The sequence below is a fragment of the Typopeltis vanoorti genome, chromosome 15 (assembly GCF_054136105.1).
Source record: "Typopeltis vanoorti isolate ZY-2024b chromosome 15, IOZ_Tvanoo_1.0, whole genome shotgun sequence".
In the NCBI taxonomy this organism is placed as follows: Eukaryota; Metazoa; Arthropoda; class Arachnida; order Uropygi; family Thelyphonidae; genus Typopeltis; species Typopeltis vanoorti.
In genome coordinates this window covers 120,074,840-120,093,034 of record NC_143563.1, presented here as the reverse complement: position 1 = coordinate 120,093,034, position 18,195 = coordinate 120,074,840, and the positions used below count along the sequence as shown (strand labels likewise).

The following is an 18,195-nucleotide window of genomic DNA, read 5'->3' as shown; positions in this document are numbered from 1 at the left end:
TTTTTTGGAAACTTTGTTTTTCAGTAGATTGAAGATTTCTTCTGTGGGCACATTTGTAAAGAGAGAGATAATTTCGAAACTAACTATTCTGTCAGAATCCTTGAGTTTTAAATTTTTTATCTTAGATGTGAAATCTTCAGAGTTTTTGATATATGAGGAGGAATTACCAATGAGATGTTTTAAGGAAGAGGCAAGGTATTTGGACAGGTTGTAAGTGGGTGAGTCAATGCCTTCAACAATCGGTCTTAAAGAAGTGTCTGCCTTGTGAATCTTTGTGAGGCTGTACAAACGAGGAATTAGGCGATGGAGAGAGTGGAGAGATAGCCTGGTGTGTCTAGGAAGTTTTGAAGTAGATTTGAGAAGGTTGTTGGATCATTTATGAAGTTCTCTCGTAGGGCCACTTTGTAAGAGAGAGTAAGTATCAGATATTAATAAATCGTTGATCTCGGTATGGTAATCAGATCTGTCTAGGACTACAGTTGCATTACCTTTATCTGCTGGTAGAATAATGGTTTTGGTTTTATTACGAAGATGGTGGATAGCTTTTCTTTCAGCACAGGATAAATTATCTGCAGGTCAACGACTGTCGTTTATTGTAAAAATAGCTTCCATTCTGAGAAGGTTTGCTGTTTGTTTTGGTAGATGTAAGGCAGCCTTTTCTACCTTGGTTCGAAAGAGTTCCTTAGGAATGGAGGTGGGGGACGATACGAAGTTGAGTCCTTTAGACAGTACGCTAATTTCTGCTGAAGAAAGGGTATGAGAGGATTTGTTTATGACAACATTTTTTAGGTTTTGTAAACCAATAGGAGATTGATGAGTTTGTTTCTGTTTGAGGTGATTAAATTTCCTAATGAGAGTTAATTTATTGATGTCGTGGAATCTAGAAGCACTGTGAGGGTTGATGTTTTTAACCTCATTCCAAGAACTGTTGTCTAAAGAAGAACTCGCGCTATTTTCTAATGCATCTTTTTTAGAGAAAGTTGAAGCTAGAATATATTTAGTGTCTGCGATCCTTTCATTTACATATCCAGTTTTACTTTATGGTAAATATTATGTGCACATTTTGTGCGAATAGATTCCTTAAAATCTAAGAACTTTGCGATGATAGAGTGGGACATGCATATTTTCAAAAAGACTAACCTGTTTATGAGAAGTTCAATCTTTACCAGAATCTTTTGATATTCCTTAATGTGTTGTAGAGTAACTTCGTCAGAAGGTAAATAGTTATTATAACTTCTATTCATTCGGCTTGTAGACATTTTAAAAAATAATTATACCGACTAAGAACACTGAGAAAGGTATGATAAAAACTTTAATAAAACATGACTAGTTTCGTCGGAATGCCGACTTCTTCAAGTGTTTAAATAATTACAAAAAACTGGAAAAAATAACAAGTTAAAAAACATGGACTTCTCAAATAAAACAAATAGGGAATAGCAACAGTCAAATTTGAACTGGTGTCCATGTGGCAGGTCTAGCATGATGCATAAGTCAGCGGCCACTGACTCGAGAGTGCCAGAACTGAATCACAGCGCTGTGAGTCAGGTAAGTTGTAGCTTAAATTATTGAGAGACGTAGATTTAAGCTATAGCTTAAATCTACATCTCTTTACTTCGTCACCGCATTTATGGATAGTGGTCGTAAGATTCCAGTCTATCTGGTGTTGGCACTCTTCTAGATTGGAGTTAGGGGAGAAAAGAACATAACCGGGGAGGGCGCTTGCACTGGTTCTCTTCTAAGAGATGTCACGTTGATGCTCCTCAAGATGTAGTGAGACAGACTTATTGCTTTTTTCTATAATGAGGTTTACCGAAGCTGCAGATGATTTTGTAAACTCCTGGAAACTGAAGTTGCGTTGACAACCCAGGAAAGTCAACCTAGGAAAGGGTTGACTTTCCTGGGTTGACTCAGGAAAGAACGAAGTTTTGGTAGGGTGGTGAAGTAAGTTTTAATGTTAAATTTCTTCATAATTTTCGCCAATTTTGGTGATTGAGAGTTTACAAACGGCAATTAAATGTGTGTAATAGGATTGGAGTTATCTTCTTACGTGGATATAGATGTTTAGTTGTGCTTCAAGATGAATAGCCGTTGTTCATGAATGTGCTTTTGAGGTGGTCAAGTTCTATTTGAAGATCTTCTTCTTCTGAAATAAGAGATCTCACCTGATGGGCCAGAGTGGAAATAATACCAAGTTTCTGCGGAGGGAAGTGATGAGAGGAGGCATGTAATTATCTGTCCGTGTGAGTAGTTTTATTCTAGTTTCAACTTTTTCTAAAAATGATGCATTAGAAATTAGCGTGAGTTCTTTTTTAGACAACAGTTCTTGGAATGAGGTTAAAAACAACAGCCCTCACCGTGCTTCTAGATCCCAAGACATCAATAAATTAATTCTCATTAGGAAATTTAATCGCCTCAAACAGGAACAAACTCATCAATCTCCTTTTGGTTTACAAAACCTAAAAAATGTTGTCATAAACAAATCCTCCCATACCCTTTCTTCAGCCAAAATTAGCGTACTGTCTAAAGGACTCAACTTCGTATCGTCCCCCACCTCCATTCCTAAGGAACTCTTTTGAACCAAGGTAGAAAAGGCTGCCTTACATGTACCAAAACAAACAGCAAACCTTCTCAGAATGGAAGCTATTTTTACAATAAACAACAGTCGTTGATCTGCAGATAATTTATCCTGTGCTGAAAGAAAAACTATCCACCATCTTCGTAATAACACTGAAACCATTATTCTACCAGCAGATAAAGGTAATGCAACTGTAGTCCTAGACAGATCTGATTACTGTACCAAGATCAACGATTTATTAATATCTGATACTTACTCTCTCTTACAAAGTGACCCTACGAGAGAACTTCATAACCGAACCAACAATCTACTTCAGAACTTCCTAGACACACCAGGCTATCTCTCCGTTCTCTTAATCCCCTAATTCTCTGTTTGTATGGCCTCCCAAAGTTTCATAAGGCAGACACTCCTTTAAGACCCATTGTTGAAGGAATTGATACACCCACTCACAACCTGTCCAAATACCTTGTCAACCACTATCCATAAATGCAGTGACGAACTAGAGAGACGTATCTTAGAATCAAAAGAAATAGTTCTGGACCCATCACACATGAACAATAATTTAAGCTACAGCTTACCTGACTCTCACAACGTTGCGATTCAGTTCTGGCACTCTTGAGTCAGTGACCACTACTTATGCATCATGCTAGACCTGCCATGTGGACACAAGTTCAAATTTGACTTTTGTTATTCCCAATTTGTTTTATATGAGAAGTCCATGTTTTTTAACTTTCCATATTTTTTCCAGTTTTTTGTAATTATTTATACACCTGAAGAAGTCGGCGTTCCGACGAAACTAGTTGTGTTTTATTCAAGTTTTTATCATATCTTTCTCGGTGTTCTTAGTCAGTATAATTATTTTTTAAAATATATTATATATATATATATATATACATATCTAGAAAGTTTTTTACCTTAGGTATACTATACGTTAAAGATACCAAGCAATAACAAGCAACTTGGGTATAGTATACCCAAGGTAAAACTTTCTACATCTTTCTCTCATCCTCTCATCCTGAGATTTTTATTTAATAAGGTCAAAGTACCTTTGTGGCAACTTGTATAGGTGAAATTTATAAGCTCTGCATTACTTCAACCTTGACATCTCTGGGTTGGTCTCCCACTGACTAGACCTCAATAAAGGTCGAAACCGGTCTGGGTAGTGGCCCTTTCCTTTATTGCATAGCATCATACATCTCCACAAGGGGATGTGCTTTGCATTAGGGAAGATACTAAGGGAAAGTGATCAGAGCTTACTCCACGTTTACCACGAGTTGCCTTACTTGGGAAAAAGGATTAAAACCAAGTTTATAAAATTGCCTGGTATCTTTAACACACACACATATATATATATATATATATATAATGATGTCTGCAGAGAATTTGAGTGTGTTTAAAGCACGGTATGAAGAGCTGTGTGTTTGATAAAAGGTCCTCCTAGATGAGTCTTCAACTCCATGGGGTCTTGGGTGATAATAATAATAATATAAACAAGCATTTATGCTAATGTGTGTGTGTGTGTGTGTGTGTGTGTGTGTGTGTGTGTGTGTGTGTGTGTGTGTGTGTGTGTGTGTGTGTGTGTGTGTTAAGTCCTCTTAGAATACTTCATCTGGTGCATAACATGATAAGAGAAATACAAAAATATACATTACAAGAGAACAACTATAATTAACTTGCCAATGTATATTCTAACATCTGAATGCCATAGTATTTTTGGTCAATATACCCTGAAGTGCCATTGAATTAAGGATCGCTACCAAGTAACATTGAACACCCTCTGTCACTGATAATGGCTGCCACATGAGGCAGGGACTCTATAAGCTTGCGAAAATGTTTTTCAGGTATCTTGACTCATGCATCCTTCAGAGTTGTCCACAGTTTGCTCAGGTTTGGCAGTGATGGGACACAGACCCGAACACTCTGCTTGACAGTGTCCCAAAGATTTTCGATGGGATTTAAATCAAAGCTTCTATGTGGCTACTTTATTATTTCAAAAGTGAACAGAATGCTCCTGGAACCAAGCGGTAGCCTTCTTGGGTCTGTGAGATGACAGCTGTTTTGCTGGTAGATGCCATCTCCATTGAGATTTATGATGGACATAAATGGATGTAAATGGTAAGCCATGAGTTTTCACGTACTGGGATGCAATGAGAGTCATTGGGACACATACTAAATGTCACCAGTTTTTGATCGTCCAGTTTCAATGTTCTTTAGCCCAGGCAAGGCATTCAGCCCAGTGTTGTGCTGTTAGAAGTGGGACTCTCATAGGTCAGCATCTCACGAAGCTAAAAAGTCAAGCGAACTTTGCAATGCCCTTGCACTGACTTTCCGGCTGGAACCCTCGTTCAGGTGGGAGGTGATTTGAGATAATGTCTGGCCCCTGTCAGTCTGTACGATGTGATTCAAGTGGAGAAGTCCATGTTCATTCAAGGCCTGTTGCCCTTTGCGGTTTGTCTGGGTGTTTGTTTTTTTGCTGGAATTTTCATATTCCTGGAACACTCTTGAAACTGTCATATGAGACAATCCAAGTTTGTTGACAGTTTTGGAGATGAGTGACCCGTCCATTGGGTAACTACGATCTACCCTTTCAAATGCATCTAAATCCCTCACCTTTTCCATTACGCTTCTCATGACAAATGCTTGGGGAATCCAACACTGGCAGCTAAGTATAACCACAGTTTCAACCATGCATGCACACAAATGTGGGAGTTGCAGTACAGAATTTGCATAGCATCGCCTATTCCTAATTCAGTGGCACTTCAGTGTGTGTGTGTGTGTGTGTGTGTGTGTGTGTGTGTGTGTGTGTGTGTGTGTGTGTGTGTGTGTGTGTGTTCAGTGGCGTCACGTGCCCATTTTGGGTGTGCTTTTGTGCCTTATGCAACCTGCGCTACAAAATTCACATCAGTTTGACCATATGATTGCATTTTTGTCGATATATGAAAGTTTTAAGAGTGTATAACACATTAGTGCTCATCTTAATTGGTCTAATGAAATTAATTGTAGAATAACTTTGAATAGTTTAATTTATCAATTAATTGTAATCAAATTTCTGCAGAGTAGAGGACAGTGTGTTTGTTTTAAGATACTGTATATTAGAAAACAATAATGAGGGAGAATGCTATAATTAGTTGGTATATTTGAAAGGTGTAAAATTTGGAAGAGGAGGACGAGGCTTACCTCCTTCGACTACAATGCTGTTTCCCATTGTAAATATGGGCAAAAAAGTTATAAATTTATCTAAAATTAAAAATAAAAACTTGTCTATATTATATATAAAAAGTTGCTTACATGTCAGTTCACACTTCACGCATGCAAAACAAATGAAACTCAGAAAACAAAAACAGCAACTCGTGAAATGACAACACAGCTTCTAGGTGCTATTCTCTCAGAACTCACCTTCTGAGCAGTTTAAAACTACTAGAATGCTAAAAATTTGACCTACTGCACCATCTATACGTCTTTTCAAAGGGCTCAAAGGTGTATGTATGTATTTTGAATGCACACCCAGGCTATTAACACAAATGTGATGCATGTTTACGCATCGAAAAGTGTCTTATTCATGAAGGCACTAGTATATTGTGTTTACTTTTAGGAATCATGTGAAGCCAGGAATCAATTAGGGGAGTCTTTAACAGAAATAAATGCAAAAATATAATATCATTGATATTGCTATTCGGTGGATGAGCACTACACACCTAGCACACCCTGAATATTCGCCCCTGATATATATATATATAGAGAGAGAGAGAGAGAGAGAGACATTATTATTCAAACCTAACTGTATTCTTTCAAAAATAAATGTAATTACTTTTTAAGGAAGTTGTCAATGAACTTCAGAATCTTTTGAACTGGTTAATGGGAGTACCTGCTGGACTAAAACTGAATTATCCCCTTAATACTACTCTTGGTCATTTTTTCCTATATCATATTTATCTCTGGAAAAGTAAGTGGTTTACAATCACTATATATGCCATTTTAAAAATTGTATCTGTGATATTAAATTATTTAATTCTTTCTGTAATCAGAATTAATGATGACGACATTGTTTATTCTCCAGAATGAGTTGTTTGGTATGTATAGCTAAAGTAATTAGTGTATTATCTTTGTTAATTTCATATTTTTATGGCTGCTTTGTCTTTTCAGAATAAAAGGCCTGCTTCTGTCATATGATATTGGATAACTTATCATCTGTTTTTTGATAATAAGGTGTGACACCTTATTATCAAAATGCTCTGGATTAGAGATAGGATAGCTGTTGAAAGTTTTTCACTTGGTTATACTGGAAATTGTAGATGCCAAGAAATTAAGTTCTTGGTTTAATCCTTTCTCCAAGTATAAGCAAACAAAGTTTGCATGGGCTACCTGTATATAGAGGCTAATGACTTTACTTTAATTGCCTTGATATTACAACTACTTTAATCCAAACACACACATACCATTTCAGACGTAGCATTATATGGCTCTTCACATAATACTACGCATTATGTGATGAGTCACTACCCAGACTGGTTTTAATCCTTCACCCAAGAAAACAAAAACTATGTTTTGTGTGTGAAATATATTCATGTTTGAGCTACTTTTACGTAGAAGCTAAATCACTTTCCTTATTATGAATTCCATAATTCAAAGCATACACACTCCTTCAGATGTGTGGTGGCTGCTCTTTCAAGCATAACACCCAGACCAGTACCTAGGTCATCTGCTGACAATTTGGTGGCTACACTTCACTCCTGAATGGTGTGGCTTAGAAAGCAGGGGCTGCATAATCCCAATGGCTGCCTTGATGTTTCTGTTCTAGTGGCCTCATCACCAGAGCAACGACACTATAACAGTATGAAAGCGATTTCGGCTAGTGCTGCCTTTCAAGACATGAGGCACAAACTGTATCGTTGCAGTGGCTAGATAGGTTCTCACTTAGAGGCATTCAGTCATAATCCCACCAATAGTAGCTTCGCACCACTGATCACTCGATCAAGCATGTACCACTCGATCATGTACCAAGTGTCCAAACCTGCAGTTTCTCTCATACTGAGCAGATCTTTAGGTTCTCAACTTGCATTAAGAACCTATAGATGTTCAATTCTTAACATGTGGTACATGAACCAAAAGGTGTTCAGTTCGTGCATTTACCACAGTATGATTATTAGCACTGTATATTTTGAGTTTTTCATTAAGTATTCTACTATATATTTTGTAGCTTGTATTCAGTAAAGTAATACCTCTTTAATTAGCAGGTTTTGTTTTATGTTTTATTTGTTTTTGTTTTACTTGTTTTATTTATTTTATTTATTTTGAAAATATACAGTGAAAAAATATTATTAGGCTGTCAAAATGTATTTAGAAAAGGATGCTCTTCAATGGATGCAGCTTTCTGTTTAAAACTACTTATAGAAAAAAGAAGAGAATTTAATTTAGAAACTCATCTTTTGTTTATAGATTACGAAAAAGCATTTAACAAAGTAAAAAAGATATATACTGTTTGATATATTACAAAGAATAAATATACCTAATATATTACTACATGGAATATTGAATATATATGAAGATAATGAAATAAAAATAAATGAAAAAATGTCTGAAAAATAATATATAAACCAAGGAGTAAGACAGCGATGCCATCTGTCTCCAACACTTTTCAATATTCTCATTAATGAAGTTGTTCAACTGTATATTAAGTTGTTCAACTGTATATTAATACAGTTGAACAACTTAAACAATCCAAGTATAGAAATTTCTGGGAATAACAAAATAAATATGCTGTTATTTGCAGATGATGAGGTAATAATATCAGATAAGGAAGACAATTTACAAAGAGCAATATATAATTTAAATGATATAGTAGAACATTTTGAAATGAAAATTTCCATAGATAAAACTAAAAAAATGGCATTTTGTAGGCAAACTCCAGTTAGAAGTAAAATAGATATTAATAATAAAATAATACAACAGTTTGAGAACAGGAATCAAACCTTGGAGATGCAGTGGCAAACTCTGAAGAAAACATTGATTCATTCTGCCAGAGAGGCATGTGGTGAGGTTGTCTGCAAGGATAAAAAAATCAGAACTCCCTGGTGGGCACAGGAAGTTAAAGGGGCAGTGAAGGAAAAGAAGAAAGCATATCAAAAGTTCCGGTCAAATAAGTCAGCTTGTGCTCTTAGAGAATACAGAGACAAATGCAAGAATGCTAAACACTGTGTAAAGCTAGCTAAACAAAAGTCATGGGAGGACTTTGGCAAGAATATAGAAAATAAATATCAAGAAGGTGGCAAAATATTCTGGAGGTTGTTGAAGAATTAGAAATGGAGGAAAGAGTGCTGTAAAAGGAGTTAGAGATGATAAAGGTGACATGAAAACAGGAGTAAAAGATATCCTTGAAGTATGGAATAATTACTTTGAAAAACTGCTAAATGAAACAAGCAGTGATGAGAGCACAGTGGTAAAAAACACTGACCAGGCATGCAGTCAGGAATACATATCCATACTTGAAGTAGAAAAAGTCATCAAAGGCTTGAAATGTGGAAAAGCAGCAGGAGTAGATGATATTTGACCAGAAATGCTGAAGTATGGTGGTATAAGAGTCTTACAGTGGCTGCACTGTATAGTTCAGAAAGCCTGGACAGAGGGACGAATTCCCGATGATTGGAGTAGAGCTCTCATAGTGCCCATATATAAAAAGGGAAATAAAACTGAATGTGAGAATTACAGAAGTATTTCCCTACTGAGTGTTCCTGGCAAGATCTATGCAAGTATACTTGAGAAATGGTTGAGAAGAATTTTGGAAGAAAAGCTTGGTGAAGAACAAGCTGGATTCAGGCCAAATAGAGGCTGTCGGGATCAGATCTTCACTTAAATTAAGGGGATATTAAATCCCGCATAGTTTTAAAACCGAATAAGAAACTCAAAGATTGGAATCAGAGAGTTTCTTGCCGAATATAGTAAACTATAAAGTATCGGCGACACTAGCGTTAGCCAATGCAAGTGATCCTAGTACGTAGTACAATACTGGGCAACTCGTTGCAAAGGTGGAGAAAGTTCATATCGTTACTCTTAGGTATTTTCCATAATGTAAAAACACATTTCCTAGGAAATGTATGCTGTTATTACATTATGGAGGGAGGTCACTACCCAGACCGGTTTCAGCCCTTTTTGAGGCTTCATCAGTGAGTAGCTAGACCTAATACCAAAGTGTATAGCGAAAAGAACTTATGTACTCTGCGAACGAGTTTTCCAAACAGGTGCAACCATTAAGTTACTTAAGTATAAAGAGCTAATAAGCTTCATTTTGGCAATGAAAACATTACTTAAATTAAGGGGATATTAAATCCCGCATAGTTTTAAAACCGAATAAGAAACTCAAAGATCAGAATCAGAGAGTTTCTTGCCGAATATAGTAAACTATAAAGTATCGGCGACACTAGCGTTAGCCAATGCAAGTGATCCTAGTACGTAGTACAATACTGGGCAACTCGTTGCAAAGGTGGAGAAAGTTCAGATCGCTACTCTTAGGTATTTTCCATAATGTAAAAACACATTTCCTAGGAAATGTGTGCTGTTATTACATTATGGAGGGAGGTCACTACCCAGACCGGTTTCAGCCTTTTTTGAGGCTTCATCAGTGAGTAGCTAGACCTAATACCAAAGTGTATAGCGAAAAGAACTTATGTACTCTGCGAACGAGTTTTCCAAACAGGTGCAACCATTAAGTTACTTGAGTATAAAGAGCTAATAAGCTTCATTTCGGCAATGAAAACATTACTTAAATTAAGGGGATATCAAATCCCGCATAGTTTTAAAACCGAATAAGAAACTCAAAGATCGGAATCAGAGAGTTTCTTGCCGAATATAGTAAACTACAGGGTGTTCGGGATAAATTTGACATATTTATAATTAATTATATTTTTCCATAAGTTACATGTATTAACACACACTTGTCTTCATTTAAAAGTTTGGACCCTTCTTCATTCATATACAAGATGTCAGAAAGGATGGATAGCTGGAACCCACCTGAATCATGGAAGAGAATAACTTGTATCATGATGATTCGTGCCCGCCATCAAAATAAGGATATTACGACTGCTGCCCAATGCTCCCTGAATACAGTAAAAACAATCAGGCATGAACTAGAGACTTGCAATGGTGACTACGAGGATGTAGCAAGAAGAAAGATCCCTAGCAGACGATCTGATTGCGTTCGTACAGCAGAATTCCTCGCAAATCTGCAGGAACAGGTGTTGAAGAACCCTGGCATTGGAATTCGGGCTTTGTTCGTGGAGTTGCTAACTGTAGTCAAGCCCTGGATAACAAGGGTAGCCAATGGTAGGCCGTATGTATGGCAGCAGGATTCGGCCCCTTGCCACACCTCTGGGAAAAGTCAAAAATGGTTGTCTGAAAATTTCTACGACTTCACCAGTCCAAATGTTTGGCCTCCAAACTCCCCAGACCTTAACCCCATGGATTATTTTGTATGGGGCGCAGTTGAAAAAGACACCATTCGCACTTCCAGTAATACAAAAGCCCAGTTAATGGATAAAATTAAAACAGTTTTTGCGGCCCTTCCCAGGGAGACTGTAGCATCAGCTTGTTCGAGGTTCCGAAGCAGAATTGAAGCTGTGATCGATGCTAATGGTGGTTATTTTGAGTAAATCTTGTTGATAGTATTGTAATTAACTCTGCCTGTAATGTTTTTTTGTCAATTCATTAAATTTAATAGATACAAAGAAGATTTTCTTTTTCCTTACGAAACTGTCAAATTTATCCCGAACACCCTGTATAAAGTATCGGCGACACTAGTGTTAGCCAATGCAAGTGATCCTAGTACGTAGTACAATACTGGGAAACTCGTTGCAAAGGTGGAGAAAGTTCAGATTGCTACTCTTAGGTATTTTCCATAATGTATAAACACATTTCCTAGGAAATGTATGCTGTTATTACATTATGGAGGGAGGTAATAATTTAAGTAATGTTTTCATTGCCGAAATGAAGCTTATTAGCTCTTTATACTTAAGTTCAGATCTTCACTTTACGACAAATAGTCGAGAAATCATGGGAATATAACAGTGATCTGTATTTAAGTTTTGTCGATTTGGAAAAGGCATATGACAAGTTGCCAAGAGAGAAGCTATTCAATTTGCTACAGTTATATGGTGTCAATGGGGCATTATATCAAGCAATACTTAGTCTTTATTTGATTTATAAGTCAGCAGTTAGAATTGAAGGAAGTACAGGAAGATGGTTTAATGTTAAATCTGGTGTGAGACAAGGATGTACATTATCCCCTCTGTTATTCATTATCTATATGAATCACATTATGAAGGAAAGTGGTATTAAGCATAATATCAAAATTGGAGATGTTAATGTCAGCTCTTTGCTTTATGCAGATGATGTTATACTTCTAAATAAATCCGCTACAAGTCTGCAAGATTCTCTGACTAAATTGAATAGCTGTTGTAATAGATATGGTATGAAGATCAGCAATAAAAAGATAAAGACAATGAAAATAGGCAGAATCATTGAAAATGTCAACTGTGTTGTGAAGTGAATGGAGAACTTGTGGAACAAGTGAAATATTTCAGCTACTTAGGCACGATTTTTACTGAAGATGGTAAATTAAATATAGAAATAGACAACAGAATCAACAAAGCTGGTATGGTAGGAAGTCAACTGAATAAATTCATATGGAATAAGAGAGAAATTAGTCGGAACACTAAATTAGCTGTATACAAGACAGTGTTCAAACCAGTTTTAACTTATGGATCTGAGAGCTGGGTCAGAAGTAAAACACTTGACCAAAGACTAGAGACCGCAGATATGAGAGTCCTGAGAAAGATTATAGGCGTGAACAGATGGCATCAATGGCAATATCATATTAAAAACGAGGATATTAGGAAAGAACTTGACATTGTCAACATCCAGAAATGCGTTAGCAGAGCTAATCTCAGGTGGTATGGTCACTTAAACAGAATGGGGAAAGAAAGATTAGCAAAACAAGTGTTTTCTGCCAGGTTGGTAGCAAAACGACTCAGAGGAAGACCAAGATATAGGTGGATTGATACGGTACAAAGTGCCTTAGACGATAGAAATATAAGATCTGATAATGTTGGAGTCTTGACAAATAACAGACTGATTGGGAGGAAAATTGTAGATGGGAAGTTAGTAATGATGTAATTTTTTTCATGTTGTACTATCATATCCTGTACACCCCTTGAGGGTACATGGCCGGAATTTGATGATGATGATAATACAACAGATAATTTCAGTTATCTTGGATGTGAAATATCATATGAAAGAGAAAAAGACATAAAATTAAAAGCTTCAAAATTTTTACAGATTATTGGCCTGATAAATAGAACACTCAATCCAAATAATATTATTCTTATTATGATTATTACCCAAGACTCCATGGAGTCAAAGACTCGTCTTTTATCACACACACACACACACAGCTTATCATACTGTGTATTAAACACACTCAAACTCCTTCCCGACGCCACACTCTCAGGCAAGGGCATTCCAATCACTCATAACTCTGCATGAAAAAAACCTGCCTCTCACTTTCTCCTCACTTCCCTATCCTTTTTATACAGTTTCCAGGGATGACCTCTGGTTCTCCCCTATCTCCTACTATTTTATGTATAACTTCTCCAGCATTAATCCTATAACAACCCCTTACCAACTTGTTGGTCTCTGTCATCCTCTCTTCCTCCTGTCCACCACTCTTCAATCTTCCCTCATTCTCGACATTCCAGAGGTCAGAAACTACCTTAGTCAGTCACCTTTGGACCATTTCCAACATCTCTTCATCCTTCTAAAAACCAGGTGACCAAATCTGGGCACAATAGTCCATGTGTGGCCTAATCAAAGCCTTATACAACAGAACAAGACTCTCCCTACTTCTACACGTCAGTGTCCTCTGCATCATTCCCAGAAGCCTTTGTGTTGTCTTCACAATTTTGGCTATGTGTCCCCTAAATTTCAGATCCTTATCCACTATCACCCCCAGATCTCTTATTTATTCCACCTCCGACAATATATTCTCACTAAGCTTAAATTCTGCATCCCATTTTTGTTTTCCAAATTTTCAAACTTTACATTTTACAACATTGAACTCATATCCCCATTCCCGTGCCCAATCACTCAATTTATTCAAGTCTTCTTGTAAGTCCACAACATCCTCTCTAATCTTCATGGTTCGCCTGAACTTTGCATCATCTGCAAACAACTGAATATCTCCATCCAAATCTTCGCCAATATCATTAATATACAAGTTAAACAGTAATGGCCCTAAAACTGACCCCTGTGGCACTCCACTAGTAACTTCCCTTTTCCTGGATATCGCACCCCCATATACAACTTGTTGATACCTATCAGATAGCCAGTCTCCAATCCAATGCACTAATCTAATATCCAACCCATCTGCTCTAGTTTGACTATCAATTTATCATGTGGTAATCTATCAAAAAGCTTTTCCAAAATCTAAGTATATTACTGTGTATCCTTTTCCTCTGTCCATGGAAGCAGTCATCTTATTGTAATTAGTAAGAAGATTACTAAAACATGACCTCCCTTTAGCAAATCCATTCTGTCCATCAAAGGTAATACCATTGTTATCAATCCAAATCTGGATCCTAGTTCTCACAAGCTTCACCAACAACTTAACTACAACACACTTGACACACAATTAGGCCTATAGTTTGATGCTTGAGCTCTATCACCTCGTTTATGAAGTGGCACAATCTATCCCCGCCCCCTTCCACTACTTAGAAACTTGATCGAGTGCAAGACTCATATTTAAAATATATGTCAAGGCCGGCATCAACTCCCTGGCACATTACTTCAGAATATGTGGTGATATATTATCAAGTCCCACAGCCTTATTTACATATAGTTTGCTCAACTCCCCATACTCCTCTTGCTCACTTAGTCAGTCTCTCATCCTCATCATCAACTGCTCTCAATCTCTCCATGAAATTACATTCTCAAGATTGAAAGACATTTATGAACTGCTCATTAAGTATCTCCACTACACCTTCTGCAACAGCTGTCTTTATACCATTTTCTCCAATCAGTGTTATCCTTCCATAATCATTCTTTCTTTTGCTGGCTGTATACCGAAAGAACTCCTTAGGATTCTTTTTGACTTCATTAGCTAACTGCTATTCATACCTCTCTTTAGCTATCTTCACCAACCAAGTCACCTGCCTTGTCTGGTCTTTGTAGTCCCCATGGAATTGGTTATTTTCACTTCTCTTATGCTGCCTCCATAATGCTCTTTTCCATTGTAACACATGCTTAATCTGTTTATTTATCTATTTCATTCCTACCTTATTTAACCTTTTCACCCTTGGAATACATTTAGGCATTGCATCTACTAGTTAGTTTTTTGAAAATCCCCCAAGCTGCATTGATCTCTTTTCCAGCTAACTTCTCATTCCATGCTACACCTGCAAGCTGTCTCCTATGCTCTTCATAATCCCCCCCCCCCCTTGTAGTTCCACATATACCCTTTTCTTACAGAGGTCCTCACACTGCTGACAACCAGTCAGGTAATCATCTCATGGTCACTCTCACCAATTGGTGGGTGATTTGATATTTCATTTATAATTACATCCTCTGATGTGATAACCAAATCCAAAACCCTCGATCCTCCTGTGCCCTCTGTTACATACTGTCTGGGATAGTTGTTTCTCAAAAACTCAAGAAACTCATTTTCTTTACTTCCAGTCTCATCATTCCAGTCTATATTGCCATAATTAAAATCGCCCATAAAGATCACTCTTTTCTTATTTGCTTGGATAATTTGATTATACATTTCATAGTCACTACCACCGACATTTCCTGGTCTATAACAACATCCAACCAAGTATTTCATTCCATTCACCTCTATCTCACACCATACTGCCTCAAAACTACTGGCACTATTTCCCTCTTGCATCTCTACTTTGTATGGACATAACTCTTTCTCTATTATCAATAGCACTCCCCCCTCCCTTTTTATCCCTTCTATCCTCATGAAACACATCATATCCTTCCATTTCTATTTCTGTCAGGATGTCGTTCTCACCTAACCTTGTCTCACTTATTCTAACAATTTTTCGGTGAACAGACATTTAGTGCAACAACTTCATCTGCCTTGTTTCTTACACTTCTAGCATTTGTATATAAACACAACAGCCCATTCCTGGTTCTACAGCTAGTTCCACTGATAACACTCATTCGATGTGATCTCTCCATGCTCAACTGGGACCATTTCCTTCTCGGCTTATTCATTTTAGAACCCTTTTCAATTCCAACTATTTCCTCTTGATCCCAGGTCATCCCATTCCTTTCCTGTCTACACCTGCTGTCACATCCTCTTGGAGCATCCACCTTTCTCATGCTATGTATCCCTCTCCACTCTGAGACTCCCCGTTTCAGTGTTCATCTTGCACTCATTTTCCATACTTATGGCACTTACTTCCTCATTTATAACCAACTCTTCAATCTCTCCTGTCGTACTCTCCTGCTCTTCCACAGCACTTCCCACTTGATCTGATCCATTCTCTATACTCACTTCACTACCTTCCAGCAACAGTCTCTCCAAATGACTCGCACCATAACCACTCAAATGCAGTCCATTGCTCCCATACAGCTCACTTCTTTCTTCAAACTCATTGCACACATTAATATATAGTACTACCCTCTCCTCACACATTTCAGCCAACATACCATTTATAATGGTATGAGTTTCAGGAGTCGTTGTCAAGGTCTTGGAGAAAGTAGTCAAGGGGAAAAATACAGGAATGGATTGATGAAAAGGAGATACTATGCAGGGAACAGCATGGCTTTGTGAAGGGTAGATCATGCCTCATTAACTTGCTCAAATTTTATAACAAGGTGACGGTTGAACTGGATAAGGGAAATGGGTTTACAGTGATACTGCTGGACCTGGCAAAGGCATTTGACAGGATACCACATGGAATTCTAATCCGTAAACTACAACATATGGGAATGGATATAGGGTTGATGAGTTGGATAGGTGGGTGGTTGATGGAGAGATATCAAAGAGTAGTTTATTCATGAGTAGAGTCCAAAAGACAGCCTGTGCCACGGGGTTTTGTTCTTGGACCACTGCTGTTTATTCTGTTCATTAACGATATAGGGAAGGATCTAAGTGGAACAGGTCATTTTTTCGCTGATGATGCAAAGTTGGGTAGGGCAATAGTGAATGCAGAATATGTCAAAGTCTTGCAGGATGACTTAGATAGATTGGAGTTCTGGGCTAAGGAGAATGGATGTCAATTTAATGTGACAAAATGTAAGGTTATGCATTTTGGGGTGAAAAGATTAGCAGCCGTATATCACATTGGTGGAACTGTACTCCAAGAGATTGATGAGGCCCACGGACTTGGGAGTGTTAGTGGATAAGGAGATGAAGTTTAGGGGACACATTGCAAAAGTAGCTAAATCAGCTCATCAACTCACTTGGTTGTTGAAAAATACCTTGACGAGCAGAGACAAGCAAGTTATTGTACCTCTTTACCGAGCCTTGATAAGACCTCATCTCGACTACTGTGCCCAGATTTGGTCACCTCGGTTCCTTCTTGATGGAGAGGATCCAGAGGTGAGTGACTCAGATGATAGCAGGTCTATGGAATGAACCATATGAGAACAGGTTGAAGATTTGTGGGTTGCAGAAACTAGTTGATAGGTGGAAAAGGGGAGATATGATTGAGACATTCAAATTACTAAAGGGATTCTATAGGATTAGTTCAGAGGATATTTTTGAGATCAGGACTGGTGGTGGGAGAACTAGGGGACACCTATGGAAGCTGGGCAAGAATGTGGTTAGCAGGGGTGTTAGACCTGGGTTCTTTACTTTTAGAGTGGTAAATGAGTGGAATAAGCTGCCAGAGTCTGTTGTGGGTGCTATGACGGTGAGCAAGTTAAAGGCAAGGTATGATAGATACTGTGAGAATGTCATATAGTTGTGTGGACATGATGTTTAGGGCCTCACTCGATGAGTCTAAGGACTCCCTGGAGTCAACCGAAATAATAATAATAATAATTATTATTCTTGCTCTCCGCCTCATCTCACCACAGTCATACTTAGGCAGCACTCTTAGTACTCTTCCTTACTACCCTTGTATTCTCTTTTATCCATCTAACCAGCCTCCCTATATCCATTCTGACATTCTCTTTGTCTTCTGTCAAGCGATTCGTACCTATTAAAATCATCAACTCCTTTCCTCGCTTCCTCCTCGTGTCCAATGCCTCAATCACTCTACTCATTTTACCACCTGGAAAACATACAGCACACCTCTCATCCAGCACACCTTTAATAATGGAGTCGCCATACAACACCATTCGTTCGTCTTTCGTTAACTCTTTCATACCTACTTGAGTTGTTTTAATCGTTTTCACCCGAATTTTCTTAATTTCACTCTGCATCCATTTCATCTCTTGCCTCATCCAACCTAATTCATCTTTCGAATTTCGTGTCACATTCTTTCTCTATCATTCAATCTTTCTAATTTTCGAACTCTCAACTCCCACTTCACACTTTCACTCTCATTCATCCTTTTGAGTGTCTGTACTTTCGATACATGCGTCCAACTTTCATTCCTTCTTTCCATTTTTCCCAC

General features: G+C 37.7%; 1 protein-coding gene across 1 annotated transcript in view; it reads left to right on the top strand.

Annotated features, from left to right (window-relative positions):
- The window catches only part of PIG-Q (phosphatidylinositol glycan anchor biosynthesis class Q), a 215,366-nt gene that overhangs the window by 132,708 nt on the left and 64,463 nt on the right, over positions 1 to 18,195 (top strand). The window contains exon 5 of the mRNA XM_090405814.1: positions 6,392 to 6,518. Within this exon, the coding sequence (XP_090261940.1) occupies positions 6,392 to 6,518 (127 nt within the window). The remainder of the gene's footprint in view (positions 1 to 6,391; positions 6,519 to 18,195) is intronic.